The sequence below is a fragment of the Pristiophorus japonicus genome, chromosome 16 (assembly GCF_044704955.1).
Source record: "Pristiophorus japonicus isolate sPriJap1 chromosome 16, sPriJap1.hap1, whole genome shotgun sequence".
Lineage (NCBI taxonomy): Eukaryota > Metazoa > Chordata > Chondrichthyes > Pristiophoridae > Pristiophorus > Pristiophorus japonicus.
The window spans coordinates 75,102,368-75,121,492 of record NC_091992.1 but is presented as its reverse complement, the minus strand read 5'-3'; the positions used below and the strand labels follow the sequence as shown (position 1 = coordinate 75,121,492).

General features: G+C 46.5%; 1 protein-coding gene across 1 annotated transcript in view; it reads left to right on the top strand.

The window, feature by feature from the left end:
* The window catches only part of myo15b (myosin XVB), a 480,192-nt gene that overhangs the window by 144,537 nt on the left and 316,530 nt on the right, over positions 1 to 19,125 (top strand). Inside the window, exons 20-23 of the mRNA XM_070856827.1 lie at positions 1,167 to 1,212; positions 9,069 to 9,193; positions 17,086 to 17,203; positions 18,710 to 18,885. Coding sequence (XP_070712928.1) covers positions 1,167 to 1,212; positions 9,069 to 9,193; positions 17,086 to 17,203; positions 18,710 to 18,885 — 465 coding nt within the window. The remainder of the gene's footprint in view (positions 1 to 1,166; positions 1,213 to 9,068; positions 9,194 to 17,085; positions 17,204 to 18,709; positions 18,886 to 19,125) is intronic.

Sequence of the window (19,125 nt, the reverse complement as noted above, 5' to 3'; positions counted from 1 at the left end):
TACCTGCCCTGGGAGTGTTTGATGGGACAGTGTAGAGGGAGCTTTACTCTGTATCTAACCCATGCTGTACCTGCCCTGGGTGTGTTGATAGGACAGTATAAAGGGAGCTTTACTCTGTATCTAACCCGTGCTGTACCTGCCATGACCGCTCTACCAAAGAGCCAGCACATGCGTGATGGGACCAATGGTTGCCTTCTATGATTCTATGAAAACATTTACATAAGAACTTAAGAAATAGGAACAGGAGTAGGCCATACGGCCCCTCGAGCCTGCTCCGCCATTCCGATCCAATCATGGCTGATCTGATCATGGACTCAGCTCCACTTCCCTGCCCGCTCCCCATAACCCCTTATCACTTAAGAAACTGTCTATCTCTGACTTACGTTTATTTAATGTCCCAGCTTCCACAACTCTGAGGCAGCAAATTCCACAGATTTACAATCTTCTGAGAGAAGAAATTTCTCATCATCTCAGTTTTAAATGGGCGGCCCCTTATTCTAAGATCATGCCCTCTAGTTCTGGTCTCCCCTATCAGTGGAAACATCCTCTCTGCATCCACCTTGTCAAGCCAACTCATAATCTTATACGTTTCGATAAGATCACCTCTCGTTCTTCTGAATTCCAATGAGTAGAGGCCCAACCTACTCAGCCTTTCCTCATAAGTCAACCCCCTCATCTCCAGAATCAACTTACTGAACCTTCTCTGAACTGCCTCCAAAGCAAGTATATCCTTTCGTAAATATGGAAACCAAAACTGCACGCAGTATTCCAGGTGTGGCCTCACCAATATCCTGTATAGCTGTAGCAAGACTGCCCTGATTTTATATTCCATCCCCTTTGCAATAAAGGCCAAGATACCATTGGCCTTCCTGATCACTTGCTGTACCTGCATACTATCCTTTTGTGTTTCGTGCACAAGTACCCCCATGTGAGCAAATCACAGTTACCTGCCCTGTTCCCCTAGCCCTTCATCCCCTTTTCCTTCATCCACCTATCCGATCTAATCTTGAATCATGACACAGTTTCTGCCACTAACCTTGGCAGTGAATTCCACAGCCTCGCGACTCTCTGTGTGAAGAAGTCTCTCCTGCCCTCCACGTATACTGAGTTTGTGAAATTCCTGTGAAATGCTTCAACGTCAATGCTGATTTTCTTTCAATTTCCAGGTGTGATCCATTTTTCGTTCGATGCATTAAACCCAACCTTAAGAAGGTATGAAATTTCTTTCCCTCAGTTCTTGCTAAGTTAGGATGTTTAATGTTTGATTACAGATTTAAATGTTATTAAATGCATTTGGAGAGAGCGGTTAGATTTTCTGTTCGTTGTAAATAACTATTGTACTTACTGGAATATAGGCTGCACTTTTTAAGTGCAAAACAATTAGTTGAAGTTCCAGTTACAGCCAATATGCAAATTACAAATGCTTTTGTCCCTGGGGGTAAGATTCAAATTCCGGGTGTGGCCTATATGCAAGAGCAGCCTATATGCGAGTAAATACAGTAGTTAATTTCCTTGATATTGTAGAAGTTAACAAACCCCAATCAAATAATAGTAGGTGAATGTGTGACTTGTTTGTGGATGAATTTGTGTAGTGCAAAAATGTCAGCTGGAATGTAATCAGGATGCAGCTATATGGGCCTGGAATTGATGGCCTTACCGCCCACTGTCGCCCACATTCCTCTTGAAGTTGCACCCAGTGCCACTTTACATTTGGTGTGGAGAGGGCGGGAGGGGAGAACCGCCGGGAACCAACCGCAGACGGCAGACGGCCGAGTGGTGCAACTGACTTCCCGCCCGCCGAGATGCCAGATTGATGCGGGCGGGAGTCGGCGCCAGAACGGGGAAGGACCGCTGGCTGGAGGCTGTTCTATCCCCGACGGTGCGTCTGAAGAGCTGAAAAAAAAAAGGTTCGTAAACTTTTTAAACATTTTTTTCTTTACAGCGACTTACCTGGATGGGGTCCCCTGAAGGTGTTCTGATGGGGTTCTTTTTGATGATTTTCCTTTTCAGGTCTGCGACCTTGTGTGGGCCCGACTCCATCCTCGACGGCACTTGGGCGGCAAGTGCCTTTGCCGCTGAGATTGGGAGCTCCCACCGGCTGCCGCCCAGATTAGTAAGTCCCTCTTTTGCCGCCCGCCACCCTTTCAAGGTCCTTTTTGCCGAAAACCCCGCCCAAAGTACCGTCAGGTACCTCGGCGGCCATCGGCGGTCCTTTGGGCAGCAGTTAGGCGGGCGGGGGCCTTCACCAATTTCGGCACCTATAGTAAAGCTTCTTTCCCAAGCAGCTACATTGCATTACCAACATGAGGTACAGAGGAATGGAATAAAAACATGATAAGCCATAAAATTCATATCTCTAGGCTCAGATCACCTTAGTCCACTGGCAGTTTAGCCTCAAAGACCCAGATTTTCCACTTCAGTGCTCCTGACACCTGGAAGGCATGTAAGGAAATTCCACACTCCCGTTCCACAATGTCTGACCATTAAAATCAATGGGTGGTGTAACGTATGCATCTGTGAGTATGCTCACAGGTTTGTAGAGCTGTTGATCGGAGGGACTGGAGTGCATCATCACCCCCGGCAACCAAATTTTGATTTGAATTGAGTTGATGTCCAAAATTTAATTTGTTTATTGTGTCGGTTTTAGTGCCCCCACCGCCCCCCACCCCCCTTTAGCCAGGGGGCACTTGTATAATTTGTGTGTTGGTGCCCTCAAAAAAAAACAAGTGGGCACTTGGAAACTTTTTGGAGTGTGATACCCCCGCATTTAATCAGGGAGCACTTGATTAATGTTTACAACAAAATAGTTGTAGAGCTGTTGAGTTGGGAGTGGCTTAACCAGTCACGTGATGTTCACAAGACTCAACAAAACCCCAGCCAGTTGGGTTCAGGGGATCCACGATGAGGCATGTGGTTGTGAGCCTGGTGGAAGAACTGGTAATGTGTACTGTGATTGTTAAACCTTTGCTAATAAACCAACTAGTTCTTAATAGCAAAGAGCCCATGAAGCAAATACATTACAGCTGGAAAATCACAGACTGAAGGTGCGTAGTTTCCCCAGCATGAGTAGGGAATCTGGGCCAAAGTGTTCAGTCTTCTTGTACAGTTGTGGTTCAATCTGAGGCCTACTCCTCAGCGATTCCTCCTCAGTCCTCTTCTCCCCCGGCCTTCCACGGGATTGCTTCTCTCATTACTGTGTCTCTGATACTTGGAGAGCTCGGCTTCTTGTTGGACAGCTTCTCTCTCACTGCACTGTTACTTTCCCTTCAATATGCTCCACATGTTCCACTTATTCAAGCATCTTTTCACATTCTCATGATAATCTTCTCCAGGTAGTCTAATTCCACTGTTGAAGGATTCAACAAAATCACAAAGCCATCATCTGAAACAAAACCAGCAACTACTACCACCTAAAGTACAATGTTTCTTCATGCTTATGTCAGTGTCAAACTCCTTTATCAATCAAACAAACTCACAGAATCATATAGGGACCGAAATTGGTGAAGGGCAAGGGCCACCCAAGTGCCGCCCAAAGGAGCGCCAATGATCGCTGAGATACCTGACGGTACTTTGGGCGGGATTTTCGGCAAAAAGGTTCTTGAAAGGGCGGCCAGCGGCAAAAAAGGGACATACGTCATCAATCTAGGCAGCAGCGGGCAGGAGCTCTCATTCTCGGTGGCAAAGGCACTTGTCGCCCAAGTGCCGCCGATGATGATGTTGGGCCCACGGAGGGTCAAAGAGCTGCAAATAAAAAACATTAAAAAAAATCAGAAGACCTTCAGGGGACCCCATCCAGATAAGTCGCTGTAAAGAAAAAATGTTAACATTGTTTACGAACCTTTTTTTTCAGCTCTTCATACTCACCGTCGGGGATAGACCAGCCTCCTCGCAGCGGTCCACCCCCGTTCTGCCGCCGACTGCCGCCCGCACCAATCTGGCATCTCGGTGGGCGGGAGGTCAGTTGCGTCATTTGGTCGTCCGCTGACGTCAGCGGGCAGTTCCCGGTGGCTCTCCCCTCCCACCCGCTCCAGACCAAATCTAAACTGGCACTGGACGCAACTCGAGGAGGAATGTCAGGAGCAGTGGGCGGCAGTGGCCGGTAAGGCCATCAATTTTGGCTCCATGGAAACTTACAGCACAGAAGGAGGCCATTCTGCCCATTATGTCTGTGCCAGCTCTTTGAAAGAGCTCTACAATTAGTCTCACTCCCCTTCTCTTTTCCCATAGCCCTGCTATTTTTTTTCCTTTCCAAATCTATACCAGTTCCGTTTTGAAAGTTATTATTGAATTTATTTCCACCGCCCTTTCAGACAGTGCATTCCAGATCATAACAACTCTCTGTGTAAAAAAACATTCTCATCTCCCCTCTGCTTCTTTTGCTAATGATCTTAAATCTGTGTCCCCTGGTTACTGACCCACCTGCCACTGGAAACAGTTTCTCCATTTTTATCCTATTAAAAACCGTTATCATTTTGAACACCTCTGTTAAATATATCCTTAACCTTCTCTGCTTGAAGGAGAACAACCCCAGCTTCTCTAATGTCTCCACATAAGGACATAAGAACATAACAAATAGGAACAGGAGTAGGTCATACAGCCCCTCGAGCCTGCTCCACCATTCAGTAAGATCATGGCTGATCTGATCATGGACTCAGCTCCACTTTCCTGCCTGCTCCCCATAACCCCTTATCCCCTTATCATTTAAGAAACTGTCTATTTCTGTCTTAAATTTATTCAATGTCCCAGCTTCCACAGCTCTCTGAGGCAGCGAATTCCACAGATTTACCACTCTCTGAGGGAAAAAATTTCTCCTCATCTCTGTTTTAAATTAGTGGCCCCTTATTCTTGCAGTCAGAATCAGGTGACTTTATAATGGGGAACAAAGAAATGGCAGACTAATACTTTGGATCTGTCTTCACTAAGGAAGACACAAATAATCTTTCGGAAATACAAGGGGTCCGAGGGTCTAGTAAAAAGGAGGAACTGAAGGAAATCCTTTTTTGTCAGGAAATTGTGTTAGGGAAATTGATGGGATTGAAGGCCAATAAATCACCAGGGCCTGATAGGCTGCATCCCAGACTACTCAAGGAAGTGACCCTAGAAATAGTGGATGCATTGGTGATCATTTTCCAACATTCTATTGACTCTGGATCAGTTCCTATGGACTGGAGGGTAGCTAATGCAACACCACTTTTTAAAAAAGGAGAGCGAGAGAAAACAGGGAAACCGGTTAGCCTGACATTGATGGTGGGGAACATGTTATAATCCATTATTAAAGATGAAATAGCAGCGCATTTGGAAAGCAGTGACAGGATCGGTCCAAGTCAGCATGGATTTATGAAAGGGAAATCATGCTTGACAAATCTTCTGGAATTTTTTGAGTATGTAACTAATAGAGTGGACAAGGGAGAACCAGTGGATGTGATGTATTTGGACTTTCAAAAGGCTTTTGACAAGGTCCCACACAAGAGATTAGTGTGCAAAATTAAAGCACGTGGTATTGGGGGTAATGTACTGACGTGGATAGAGAACTGGTTGGCAGACAGGAAGCAGAGAGTCGGAATAAATGGGTCCTTTTCATAATGGCAGGCAGTGCCGCAGGGTTCAGTGCTGGGACCCCAGTTATTTGCAATATACATCAATGATTTAGATAAAGGAATTGAATGTAATATCTCCAAGTTTGCAGACGACACTTATCTGGGTGGCAGTGTGAGCTGTGAGGAGGATGCTAAGAGGCTGCAGGGTGACTTGGACAGGTTAGGTGAGTGGGCAAATGCATGGCAGATGCAGTATAATGTGGATAAATGTGAGGTTATCCACTTTGGTGGCAAAAACAGGAAGACAGAATATTATCTGAATGGTGACAGATTAGGAAAAGGGGAGGTGCAACGAGACCTGGGTGTCATTGTACATCAGTTATTGAAGTTTGGCATGCAGGTACAGCAGGCGGTGAAGAAGGCAAATGGCATGTTGGCCTTCATAGCTAGAGGATTTGAGTATAGGAGCAGGGAGGTCTTACTGCAGTTGTACAGGGCCTTAGTGAGGCCACACCTGTAATATTGTGTTCAGTTTTGGTCTCCTAATCTGAGGAAAGACGTTCTTGCTATTGAGGGAGTACAGTGAAGGTTCACCAGATTGATTCCCGGGATGGCAGGACTAACATATGAGGAGAGACTGGATCAACTGGGCTTGTATCCACTGGAGTTTAGAAGAATGAGAGGGGATCTCATAGAAACATATAAAATTTTGATGGGATTGGACAGGTTAGAGGCAGGAAGAATGTTCCCGTTGCTGGGGAGTTCCAGAACCAGGGGTCACAGTCTAAGAATATGTGGTAAGCCATTTTAGGACCGAGATGAGGAGAAACTTCTTCACTCAGAGAGTGGTTAACCTGTGGAATTCGCTACTGCAGAAAGTTGTTGAGGCTAGTTCATTAGATATATTCAAAAGGGAGTTAGATATGGCCCTTATAGCCAAAGGCATTAAGAGGTATGGAGAGAAAGCAGGAAAGGGGTACTGAGGTTGAATGATAAGCCATGAGCTTATTGAATGGCGGTGCAGGCTCGAAGGGCCGAATGGCCTGCTCCTGCACCTAATTTCTATGTTTCTAAGATCATGCTCTCTAGTTCTAGTCTCCCCCATCAGTGGAAACATCCTCTCTGCATCCACCTTGTCAAGCCCCCTCATAATCTTATACATTTCGATAAGATCATCTCTCACTCTTCTGAATTCCAATGGGTAGAGGCCTAACCTATTCAACCTTTCCTCATAAGTCAACCCCTTCATCCCCGGAATCAACCTAGTGAACCTTCTCTGAACTGCCTCCAAAGCAAGTATATCCTTTCGTAAATATGGAAACCAAAACTGTACGGAGTATTCCAGGTTGGCCTCACCAATACCGTGTATAACTGTAGCAAGACTTCCCTGCTTTTATACTCATCCTCTTTTTAATAAAGGCCAAGATTCCATTGGCCTTCCTGATCACTTGCAGTACCTGCATATTATCCTTTTGTGTTTCTGAATAACTGAAGTCCCTCATCCCTAGTATCATCCAAGTAAACCTCCTCTGCGCCCTCTGCAAAACCTTGACATCCTTACTTTCAATCGTTTCTCTATCAGTTTTGGAAGGCTGGCTTGTCAATTAATTTAGACACGTATCCACACTAGACTGATTACCAACAAGATTTGGACTCTCCCTTCTGCTGACTCGTAATGACCAACACATTTGTTCTTGGTTATATAATTTCCAAATTCCATCACGGTTCTGTTATCTACTGTTAAGCAGATTCTTCTCCGTATCTTGATCACCTTAGAGTTATTCTGGGAGTTGTTTACCAGTCTGACCAAAGGTCAGGTAATCTTAAGCTGTTAACTTTGCTTATCAGGGTTAGCATCTTTATCAGATGCCAATTTATAATGTAGCTTTATCTAGTGTGATTCAATTACCAAGATCACAAAACAATTACAGATGACGAAGGCCATTCAGCCCATCCTTGTTCATACATTTAGCAAGGCCGTTGTTGTAGCATGCAGTGTTGCAATCATTCCTCACAGAAATTACAAATCCTGACCTCCTTTTGCATAAGCCACCCGTGCAGCAGATGTGGCACGGTCATTGCCTGGCAGGCTGACCCAGGGCTAACAGATAGGGTTTGTGATTTATTGATGAGTGGGGGAGGGGCTCTGAAATGCTTGGCCAATGTGCTTCTGAAATTTCCAGGTCCTGGAGTCGCCCCAGAAACAGATCTGGACTGAAACACATTAACACATGTTTATGTTTCTCCAATTTGTTCAGAGAGGACTATCGGTTTATCCTGACAGACTGTACCCTTTTTGCGTTCCCCAACAACCTGCTTCCCAACTTCAGGACTCACCACTCACCAGCGAGGAGTTTTGACATTTCTATAAGTTACATTGCATAGAATGACATAGAACCTACAGCATAGAAACAGGCCATTTGGTCCAACTGATCTATGCCGCTGTTTAGATTCTACATGAACCTCCACCCACTCTAATTACTACTTCCCAATCAGCCCCCATATCCCTCCATTTCCTTCTCCCTCAGGCATCAAGCCTCCCATTAAATGTGTCAAAATGTAACTCAGAGGAGCATTGTACTTCATTGCGAGAGGGATGGAGTACAAAAGCAGGGAGATCTTACTGCAACTGTATAAGGTATTGGTAAGGCCGCACCTGGAGTACTGCGTGCAGTTTTGGTCACCTTACTTAAGGAAGGATATACTAGCTTTGGAGGGGGTACAGAGACGATTCACTAGGCTGATTCCAGAAATGAGGGGGTTACCTTATGATGATAGATTGAGTAGACTGGGTCTTTACTCCTTGGAGTTCAGAAGGATGAGGGGTGATCTTATAGAAACATTTAAAATCATGAAAGGGATAGACAAGACAGAGGCAGAGAGGTTGTTTCCACTGGTCGGGGAGACTAGAACTAGGGGGCACAGCCTCAAAATACGGAGGAGCCAATTTAAAACCGAGTTGAGAAAGAATTTCTTCTCCCAGAGGGTTGTGAATCTGTGGAATTCTCTGCCCAAGGAAGCAGTTGAGGCTAGCTCATTGAATGTTTTCAAGTCAAAGATAGATAGATTTTTAAGCAATAAGGGAATTAAGGGTTATGGGGAGAGGGCGGGTAAGTGGAGCTGAGTCCACGACCAGATCAGCCATGATCTTATTGAATGGCGGAGCAGGCTCGAGGGGCTAGATGGCCTACTCCTGTTCCTAATTCTTATGTTCTTATGTTCTTATGTACCAAGACAGAATTTTCTGATTGCACCACTGGCCGACCTGTTTTCTTCCAGTTAGAATAGGCAGCTGCCATATTGGACACATCTGGTCTGCACAGACTGGCTCACTAGTCAGCAGCTTTCACTTATTGCTAAGGATGACATATATTGTGCATTGTGATACAACTGGAATGTGATGCTTCAGGAACTTCAGCAGTTGTGCAGGAGATCGGGGCGTGCAGTGACACGTAGGAACGGTGCTAGTCTTTGCTTCCTGCTTGTTCTCTACTTTGATTTCAGTGCTCCTTTAATGCTTGCCTGTTACAGATCCTTGGCCAGTTTGATGTAGAGTGCGTTGGTGCCCAACTCAGACACTCTGGGATTATGGAGGCAATCCACATTAGAAAGGAAGGCTATCCTGTCAGAATTCTGCTCCCGGACTTTACCAACAGGTATGTTTATACATGTTACGATGCCTTCATGGGTATTGGTCCCGTGGTGGTCGTGGGGGCGGGCAGGAAAGTCAGAGTGACATTTTGTGGCCAAAGATAATCTCGTCTTTTAAAATGATCCTTGAAATGTTCCATTGTCACTTTCCTAACAGCAATGAATTGCTCGACATTGGAGCCCGCTGTCCCATTGCTCGCACAGACCTACTTTCAGGTGGCTCTTGTAAAAATGGAACTAAAGGTGGGGACAACTTGCTGTCAGTCCCAGCTCTTCAGATAACATCAGGATGAAAGGGGTTGGGTTCAAGAAGTGCCATCAGACTGTAACCATCCTGCCCCAAATCCCCCACCCCCCTCCCTATCGCCACTGGATGTTCGCCCTCACTCCTCCCTTCCAGGCCCAACAATTTCAGATTATACAGTAAGCCTGTTATGCTTGATAGCGCCAAGTAACTGCCACTGAAAGAGAGAGGGAGAAAAAGAAAATGAAAGAGGGAGAGAAAGAAAATGAGAGAGCAATAAAGAGAAAGAGAGAGAAAGGAAGGTCCCGATATTGGTGGCCTTACCGTCCACTGCCGCCGAGTTTTGCTGCCATTTTCCTCTCTTTGCCATTTTCCACTTGAACTGGAGCAGGCGGGAGGGGAGTACCGCCAGGAACCGCCCACTGACATCCTCTGGCGGCCAAGTAGCGTAAGTGGCCTCCCGCCCACCGAGCTGCCAGATTGTTGCGGGCGGGAGTCGGCACCAGCAGGGAGAAGGACCGCTGCATGGAGGCTGTTCTAATCCTGACGGTAGGTGTGAAGAACGGAAAAAAAAGTTTAGGGACCATATTTTAAAAATGTTTATACAGCGACTTACCTGAAGGTGTTCTGGTGTTTTTTTTTGTTTGCCAAGGTTTTTATTTTCAGCTCTTTCCCCATCCCCCCCCCCCTCCCTGGGCCCGACTCCATCCTCGGCGGCACTTGGGCGGCAAGAGCCTTTGCCGCCGAGATTGAGAGCTCCCACCCGCTGCTGCATAGATTGATGCCGTAAGCTGTTGTTTGGCCACCGGGCGGTAGTGCTACCTCCTTTAGAGGAATCTTCCAGGCAAAGTACCGCCTGGTCTCTCGGTGGCCATTGGTGGTCCTTTGGTGGGGCCATGGCCTTCACCAATTTCGGCCCCAAAAACAGAAAGAAAGAAAGAACTTGAATGCATACAGTGCCTTGTCATGACCTCTGGATGTCCCAAAATCTTCACAGTCACTGTTGTTATGTAGGCAAAAGTGATAATCATGCTGCACAAAACCAGGCCCCACAAACAGCAAATGATCTGATGGACCACTTAACGTGTTTTTTTGATGGTGTTGGTTGAGGGAGGAATGTTGGCCAGGAGAACTCCTTGCTCTTCTTCAATTCTTTTACAGCACCCATGTGAGCCCTTCCTTGCACTTAGATTCTGTACCTCTTGTGATGTCACCCACCTACTATTTAGACTTTTTGTTCATTTTTTATACCTGTGGGTTATTTCTAAGTGTACCTGGAACTTCAAATCCCTTTGTTGATTTACATCTCATAGTAGTTACCGATTTAAACTATCTTTCCATTTTTCATTTTATGCCCATAATGTACTATATTATGTAAAACTACATTTGCCACAGCCTTGCCCAACTGAATCTATCTAGGTGCTTTTGCAATTTTCTGTTTGCTTAAACATTCAGTTAGTATCATCTTTCATCATTGACATCATCCCCTCCTAAGAAGTAGGAGCTGCAGTAAGCCATTCAGCCCCTCGAGCCAGCTCCGCCATTCAATATCATGGCTGATTTTCTACGTAAACTCCACCTTCCCGCCTTGTCCTTTTAGAACTCAGCAGAGGAGGACAAAGGGTTTGATTAGGGCAGGGAAAATGGAGTATGAGAAGAAGCTTGCAGGGAACATTAAGACGGATTGCAAAAGTTTCTATAGGTATGTAAAGAGAAAAAGGTTAGTAAAGACAAACGTAGGTCCCCTGCAGTCAGAATCAGGGGAAGTCATAACGGGGAACAAAGAAATGGCGGACCAATTGAACAAGTACTTTGGTTCGGTATTCACGAAGGAGGACACGAACAACCTTCCGGTTATAAAAGGGGTCGGGGGGTCTAGTAAGGAGGAGGAACTGAGGGAAATCCTTATTAGCCGGGAAATTGTGTTGGGGAAATTGATGGGATTGAAGGCCGATAAATCCCCAGGGCCTGATGGACTGCATCCCAGAGTACTTAAGGAGGTGGCCTTGGAAATAGTGGATGCGTTGACAGTCATTTTCCAACATTCCATTGACTCTGGATCAGTTCCTATGGAGTGGAGGGTAGCCAATGTAACCCCACTTTTTAAAAAAGGAGGGAGAGAGAAAACAGGGAATTATAGACCGGTCAGCCTGACATCGGTAGTGGGTAAAATGATGGAATCAATTATTAAGGATGTCATAGCAGTGCATTTGGAAAGAGGTGACATGATAGGTCCAAGTCAGCATGGATTTGTGAAAGGGAAATCATGCTTGACAAATCTTCTGGAATTTTTTGAGGATGTTTCCAGTAGAGTGGATAAGGGAGAACCAGTTGATGTGGTATATTTGGACTTTCAGAAGGCGTTCGACAAGGTCCCACACAAGAGATTGATGTGCAAAGTTAGAGCACATGGGATTGGAGGTAGTGTACTGACATGGATTGAGAACTGGTTGTCAGACAGGAAGCAAAGAGTAGGAGTAAATGGGTACTTTTCAGAATGGCAGGCAGTGACTAGTGGGGTACCGCAAGGTTCTGTGCTGGGGCCCCAGCTGTTTACACTGTACATTAATGATTTAGATGAGGGGATTAAATGTAGTATCTCCAAATTTGCGGATGACACTAAGTTGGGTGGCAGTGTGAGCTGCGAGGAGGATGCTGTGAGGCTGCAGAGCGACTTGGATAGGTTAGGTGAGTGGGCAAATGCATGGCAGATGAAGTATAATGTGGATAAATGTGAGGTTATCCACTTTGGTGGTAAAAACAGAGAGACAGACTATTATCTGAATGGTGACAGATTAGGAAAAGGGGAGGTGCAAAGAGACCTGGGTGTCATGGTACATCAGTCATTGAAGGTTGGCATGCAGGTGCAGCAGGCGGTTAAGAAAGCAAATGGCATGTTGGCCTTCATAGCAAGGGGATTTGAGTACAGGGGCAGGGAGGTGTTGCTACAGTTGTACAGGGCATTGGTGAGGCCACACCTGGAGTATTGTGTACAGTTTTGGTCTCCTAACCTGAGGAAGGACATTCTTGCTATTGAGGGAGTGCAGCGAAGGTTCACCAGACTGATTCCCGGGATGGCGGGACTGACCTATCAAGAAAGACTGGATCAACTGGGCTTGTATTCACTGGAGTTCAGAAGAATGAGAGGGGACCTCATAGAAACATATAAAATTCTGACGGGGTTAGACAGGTTAGATGCAGGAAGAATGTTCCCAATGTTGGGGAAGTCCAGAACCAGGGGTCACAGTCTAAGGATAAGGGGTAAGCCATTTAGGACCGAGATGCGGAGGAACTTCTTCACCCAGAGAGTGGTGAACCTGTGGAATTCTCTACCACAGAAAGTTGTTGAGGCCAATTCACTAAATATATTCAAAAAGGAGTTAGATGAAGTCCTTACTGCTAGGGGGATCAAGGGGTATGGTGAGAAAGCAGGAATGGGGTACTGAAGTTGAATGTTCAGCCATGAACTCATTGAATGGCGGTGCAGGCTAGAAGGGCCGAATGGCCTACTCCTGCACCTATTTTCTATGTTTCTATGTCCTCATATCCCTTGATTCCCTTAATATCCAAAAATCTATCGATCTCTATCTTGAATATACTCAAAGACTGAACATCCACAGCCCGCTGGGGTAGACAATTCCAAAGATTCACCACCCTCCAAGTGAAGAAATTTCTCCTCATCTCAGTCCTAAATGGCCAACCCATTATTCTGAGACTGTGACCCTTGTTCTAGACTCCCTATCCAGGGGAAAATCCTTCCTGCATCTACCCTGTCAAACCCCTTAAGAATGTTATACTTTTCAATGAGATCACCTTTCATTCTTCTAAACTCTAGAGAATATAGGTCTAGTCTATTCAATCTCTCCTCATAGGACAATCCCCTCATCCCAGGAATCAGTCTAGTGAACCTTCGTTGCACTCCCTCTATGGCAAGTATATCCTTCCTTAAGCAAGGAGATCAAAACTGTACACAGTACTCCAGGTGTGGTCTCACTAAGGCCCTATATAATTGAAGTAAGACTTCTTAATCTTATAGTCCAACCCTCTTGCAATAAAGGCTAACATATCATTTGCTTCTCCTCATATCCCTTGGCCTCTGGGGTAGATGCTGCAAGGCGATTTAGATAGGTTGAGTGAGTGGGCAAACACATGTATAACAGATTCAGTATAACATGGATAAATGTGAAGTTATCCACTTTGGTAGGAAAAACATAAGGACAAAGTATTATTTAAATTGTATTACTTGGGAAGTGTCGATGTACAGAGGGACCTGGGTGTCCTTGTACACCAGTCATTGAAAGCAAACATGCAGGTGCAGCAAGCAGTTAGGAAGGCAAATAGTATGTTGGCCTTCATTGCAAGAGGATTTGAGTACAGGAGCAAGGATGTTTCACTTCAGTTATACAGGGCCTTGGTGAGACCGCACCTGGAGTATTGTGTGCAGTTTTGGTCTCCTTACCTAAGAAAGGATATACTTGCCATAGAGGGACTGCAGCGAAGGTTCACCAGACTGATTCCTGGGATGGCAGAACTGTCATATAAGGCGAGATTGGGTCGACTAGGCCTGTATTCACTAGAGTTTAGAAGAATGAGAGGGGATCTCATTGAAACGTATAAAAATCTGACTGGGTTGGATAGACTGGATGCGGGGAGGATGCTTCCACTGGCTGGGAAGTCTAGAACAAGGGGTCAGAGTCTCAGGATACGGGGTAGGAAATTTAGGACCGAGATGAGAAATGTTTTCACTCAGAGGATGGTGAACCTGTGGAATTCTCTACCCCAGAAGAGTGTGGAGGCCAAGTCACTGAATATATTTAAGAGGGAGATAGATTAATTTCTAGAAACAAAAGGCATCAAGGGATAAGGGGAAAAAGTGGGAATATGATGTTGAGGTAGAGGATCAGCCATGATCATATTGAATGGCAGTGCAGGCTCGAAGGGCCGAATGGCCTACTACTGCTCCTATTTTCTATATTTCCTAATTGCTTGCTGTACCTGTATGTTAATTTGCTGAGATTCGTGTACAAGGACACCCAAGTCCCTCTTAATACCAACATTTCCAAGTCTCTCACCGTTAATAAAAATATTCTGCTTTTCTATTTTTCCTACCAAAGTGGATAACTTCACAGTTCTCCACATTGTATTCCATTTGCCATGTTCTTACCCACTCACTTAACCTATCTATATCCTCCTCACCGCTTACTTTCCCACCAAATTTGTATAGTCAGAAAACTTTGATACATTACATTCAGTCCCTTCATCGACGTCATTGATATAGATTGTGAATAGCTGAGACCTAAGCACTGATGTTTGCGGTACCCCACTAGTTACAGTCTGCCAACCTGAAAATTACCCGTTTATTCCTACTCTCTGTTTTCTGTCTGTAAACCAATCCTCAACTCATGCTGGTATATACCTCAATCCCATGAGCCCTAAACTTGTGTAATAACATCTTGTGAGGCACTTTATCGAATGCCTTTTGAAAATCCAAATACATCACATCTACTGGTCTCCCCTCATCTACCCTCTAGATACAACCTCAAAAACCTCAAACAAATTTGTAAAACACAATTTCCCTTGGTAGAATTGGAGCTATCATGCCTTGTCATGAACTTGTGCTCCCTGTAAGTCTGTGGTGTCCTTGTAGTTAGATCACCGGACCTTGGAATGGACCCTGTAGAGTGATAAACTAGGGGTCCAGCACCAATCCCTGAGAGACACCACCTATCACTACCAAGAAAGTTCATTTTGTCCCAACTCTCTTACTCCTATCTCCCAAACAATGTCCTATCCATGCTGCAAGTTGCCTCCAATTCTACATATCTTTTCAGTAGTAATTCTTGTGCACAACTTTATCAAGTGCTTTCTGAGAGTCCATGTCTGTGACAGCCTCTATCCACCGTCTCAGTGACTCTGCTGAGGAACTCTATTAGGTGAGTTAGACATGGACTTCCTTTTATTAAACCAACAGAGGTATGGAGGGGGGTGGAGGGGGGGTACGGAGGAGGTGTGTGGTGTGGAGCAGGGGTTGGTAAGGAGGGGGGGTTGTAGTACGGAGGGGGGAGTTGTAGTACGGGGGTGGGGGGAGTGGGTGTGTAGTACGGGGGGGGGGGAGGGTTGTGTAGTACGGGGAGGGGGAGAGGAGGGGTGTAGTATGGGGAGGGGAGGGGGGTGTAGTACAGGGGGGGGAGTGGGTGTGTAGTATGGAGGGGGGGGAAGGGGTGTGTAGTACAGGGAGGGGGAGAGGGGGGGTGTAGTATGGGGAGGGGGGGTGTAGTATGGGGAGGGGAGGGGGGTGTAGTATGGGGAGGGGCAGTGTAGCATGGGGAGGGGAGGGGGGTGTAGTACGGGGGGGGGAGTGGGTGTGTAGTATGGAGAGGGGAAGGGGTGTGTAGTATGGGGTGGGGGGTGTAGTATGGGGAGGGGGGGTGTAGTATGGGGAGGGGAGGGGGTGTAGTATGGGGAGGGGGGGTGTAGTATGGGGAGGGGAGGGGGGGTGTAGTATGGGGAGGGGGGGTGTAGTATGGGGAGGGGAGGGGGGTGTAGTATGGGGAGGGGAGGGGGGTGTAGTATGGGGAGGGGGGGTGTAGCATGGGGAGGGAAGGGGGGTGTAGTACGGGGGGGGGGAGTGGGTGTGTAGTATGGGGAGGGGGGTGTAGTACGGGGGGGGAGTGGGTGTGTAGTATGGAGGGGGGGAAGGGGTGTGTAGTATGGGGTGGGGGGTGTAGTATGGGGAGGGAGGGTGTCGTATGGGGAGGGAGGGTGTAGAACGGGGGGGGGAGTGGGTGTGTAGTACGGAGGGGGGGAAGGGGTGTGTAGTACGGGGAGGGGGGGTGTAGTATGGGAGGGGAGGGGGGGTGGTGTGGTACGGAGGGAGGGGGGTGGTTCTGAATTAAGTGTCGTACCGAGGAGAGGTTTGGATGAGACGTTGAAATAAGGCCTTGTTCCTCCTGTTGAGGTAGATGTTAAAGATCCCACGTCACTTGTTGAAGAGAAGCAGGGAATTCTCTCGGTGTCCTGGCCAACGTTCACTCCACGAAAACTGGCTAACTTGACGTTCATCTTTTTTGCACTGTGTGAGATTTAGCCTTGTGCCAGTTATCTGTCACGTTACCTACAAAACAATAATGATTGCACATCATTGGATATGTGTTATGAAAAATGCTGCATAAAAGCAAGTTCTTCCTTCCTTCAATATTGTGCCGAGTTAAGCTGGAAGATGAGCAGCAGAATTGAAGAAACTGAGGGGGGTCATTTTCACTGGGAAGGGATTTAATAATGTGATGGAGCATTGTTGAACCCATCTGATTCTCATTCCATTGGCAGGAAAGGGATGAATATTGAGTAGGTTCTCCAACGAGTGCGTGATCCACGCCAGCACATTGCTAAACAGACACAAATATTTTGCTTCTGCCGCAGACCCATTGGGGAAAGTATTTTCCCTCCAACTAAAATAGGATTGCAAACCAGGAGCACTGAAAAATGAAAGGAAAGTCTGCTTCTCGCATCAAATACAATTCTCAGTCACCAAGTAATGCGAAATTTGCTCAGCAGCATTTCGGGGAGAAAAAAAATAAACTTTATCTGTTGCTAAGAGAAATTGGGCTGCCCGTTCACCCCCAGCCCTCGCTGTGCTTCTGTGCCCCATTGCAGGTACAGCATTTTACTGGGCTGGAACAAGGAGCATTCCTCAGACACTGAGCTCTGCTCTTCTATTCTAGAGAAGGTCACAGACCGGACTCTGGGGTTCTATCAGCTAGGAGTCACCAAGGTAATTCAATCATTGACACTTGCAGTGGAGTTACATATTTCAGAGAGTGCATCCTGGTAAATATAGGATAACCGGGAACTGAGCGATATTCAGATGGAACAGACTGGACAACAGTGGGTATACGGAAGTTGCACACTAGGGAACAGTGGGATATATGTACACGATACAAACTGGGAACAGTGGGATACATAGAGGGGACACACTGGGGAACAGTGGGATATATACACAATACAAACTGGGGAATGGGGGTATATACAGGGTACACACTGGGGAACATCATCATCATCAAAAGCAGTCCCTCGGAATCGAGGAAGATTTGCTTCCACTCTAAAAGTGAGTTCTCAGGTGACTGTACAGTCCAATACAGGAATTAGTCTCTGTCACAGGTGGGACAGACAGTGGTTGGAGGAAAGGGTGAGTGGGGAGTCTGGGTTGACGCATGCTCTTTCCGCTGCCTACGCTTGATTTCTGCATCTTCTCGGCCACGAGACTCGAGGTGCTCAAAGCCCTCCCGGATGCTCTTCCTCCATTTAGGGCGTTCTTGGGCCAGGGATTCCCAGGTGCTGGTGGGGATGTTGCATTTTATCAAGGAGGCTTTGAGGGTGTCCTTGAAACGTTTCCTCTGCCTACCTTGGGCACACTTGCCATATAGGAGTTCCGAGTAGAGCGCTTGCTTGGGAGTCTCGTGTCGGACATGCGGACAATGTGGCCCACCCAACAGAGCTGGTCGAGCATGATCAGTACTTCGATGCTAGGGATGTTGGCGCAAGTGAGAACACTGACGTTGGTGCGTCTGTCCTCCAAGGGGAGTTGTAGGATCTTGCGGAGGCAGCTCTGATGGTACTTCTCCAGCGCTTTGAGGTGTCTACTGTATATGGAACAGTGGGATATATACAGGGTACACATGGGGGAACGGGGATATATAGAGGGTACACACTGGGGAATGGGGATTTATACAGGGTACACACTGGGGAACGGAGATATATACAGGGTACACACTGGGAAACAGGGATATATACAGGGTACACACTGGGAAATGGGTATATATACAGGGTACACACTGGGGAATGGGGATATATACAGGGTACACACTGGGGAACAGAGATATATACAGGGTACACACTGGGAAACAGGGATATATACAGGGTACACACTGGGAAATGGGTATATATACAGGGTACACACTGGGGAACGGGGATATATACAGGGTACATACTGGAGAATGAGGATATATAGAGGGTACACACTGGGGAACAGGAATATATACAGGGTACACACTGGTGAACGGTTATATATAGAGGGTACACACTGGGGAACAGGGATATATACAGGGTACAGACTGGGGAACGAGGATATATAGACTGTACACATAGGATGAAGAGTGGTAAAACGGACAATAGAAACGTTTACAAGAGATTGATAGCTGTCGTGTGGCACAAAGGGAGTGATATCGGTCTGTTGAGGCAGATCTGGAGTTTAATGGCACTCTGCCCATTGCTTTCTCAGGTGTTTCTGAAGAAGCAGCTTTTCAATCAGTTGGAGAATTATTGGTTGAAGACCCAGAACCGGGCGGCTCTCACCATTCAGAGGAACATCCGTCGCTTCATCAACAGGAAGAACTTCCAGCTCTTCAAACAGAAGATAGTCGTCATCCAGTCTCACATCAGGGGACACCAGGCCAGGTCAGACTCCTCTGCATCAGACAGCCCGACATGTGCAAGATATACCATTGCCTTCTAGGCAGTGACACACGCCGACGCGAATGAGAGGCTCGCTGTCATCAGGCACTGCTACCAACTTATATAAAATGGCTTTTACCAGGCAAACCAATAGGTTCCTGGCTCCAGACAGCTCTGGCAGTCGTCCTTACTTAACAGGTGAGAGCATCTTGGAGTTGGTTGAACTCCAGCTTTCTGTTGGTC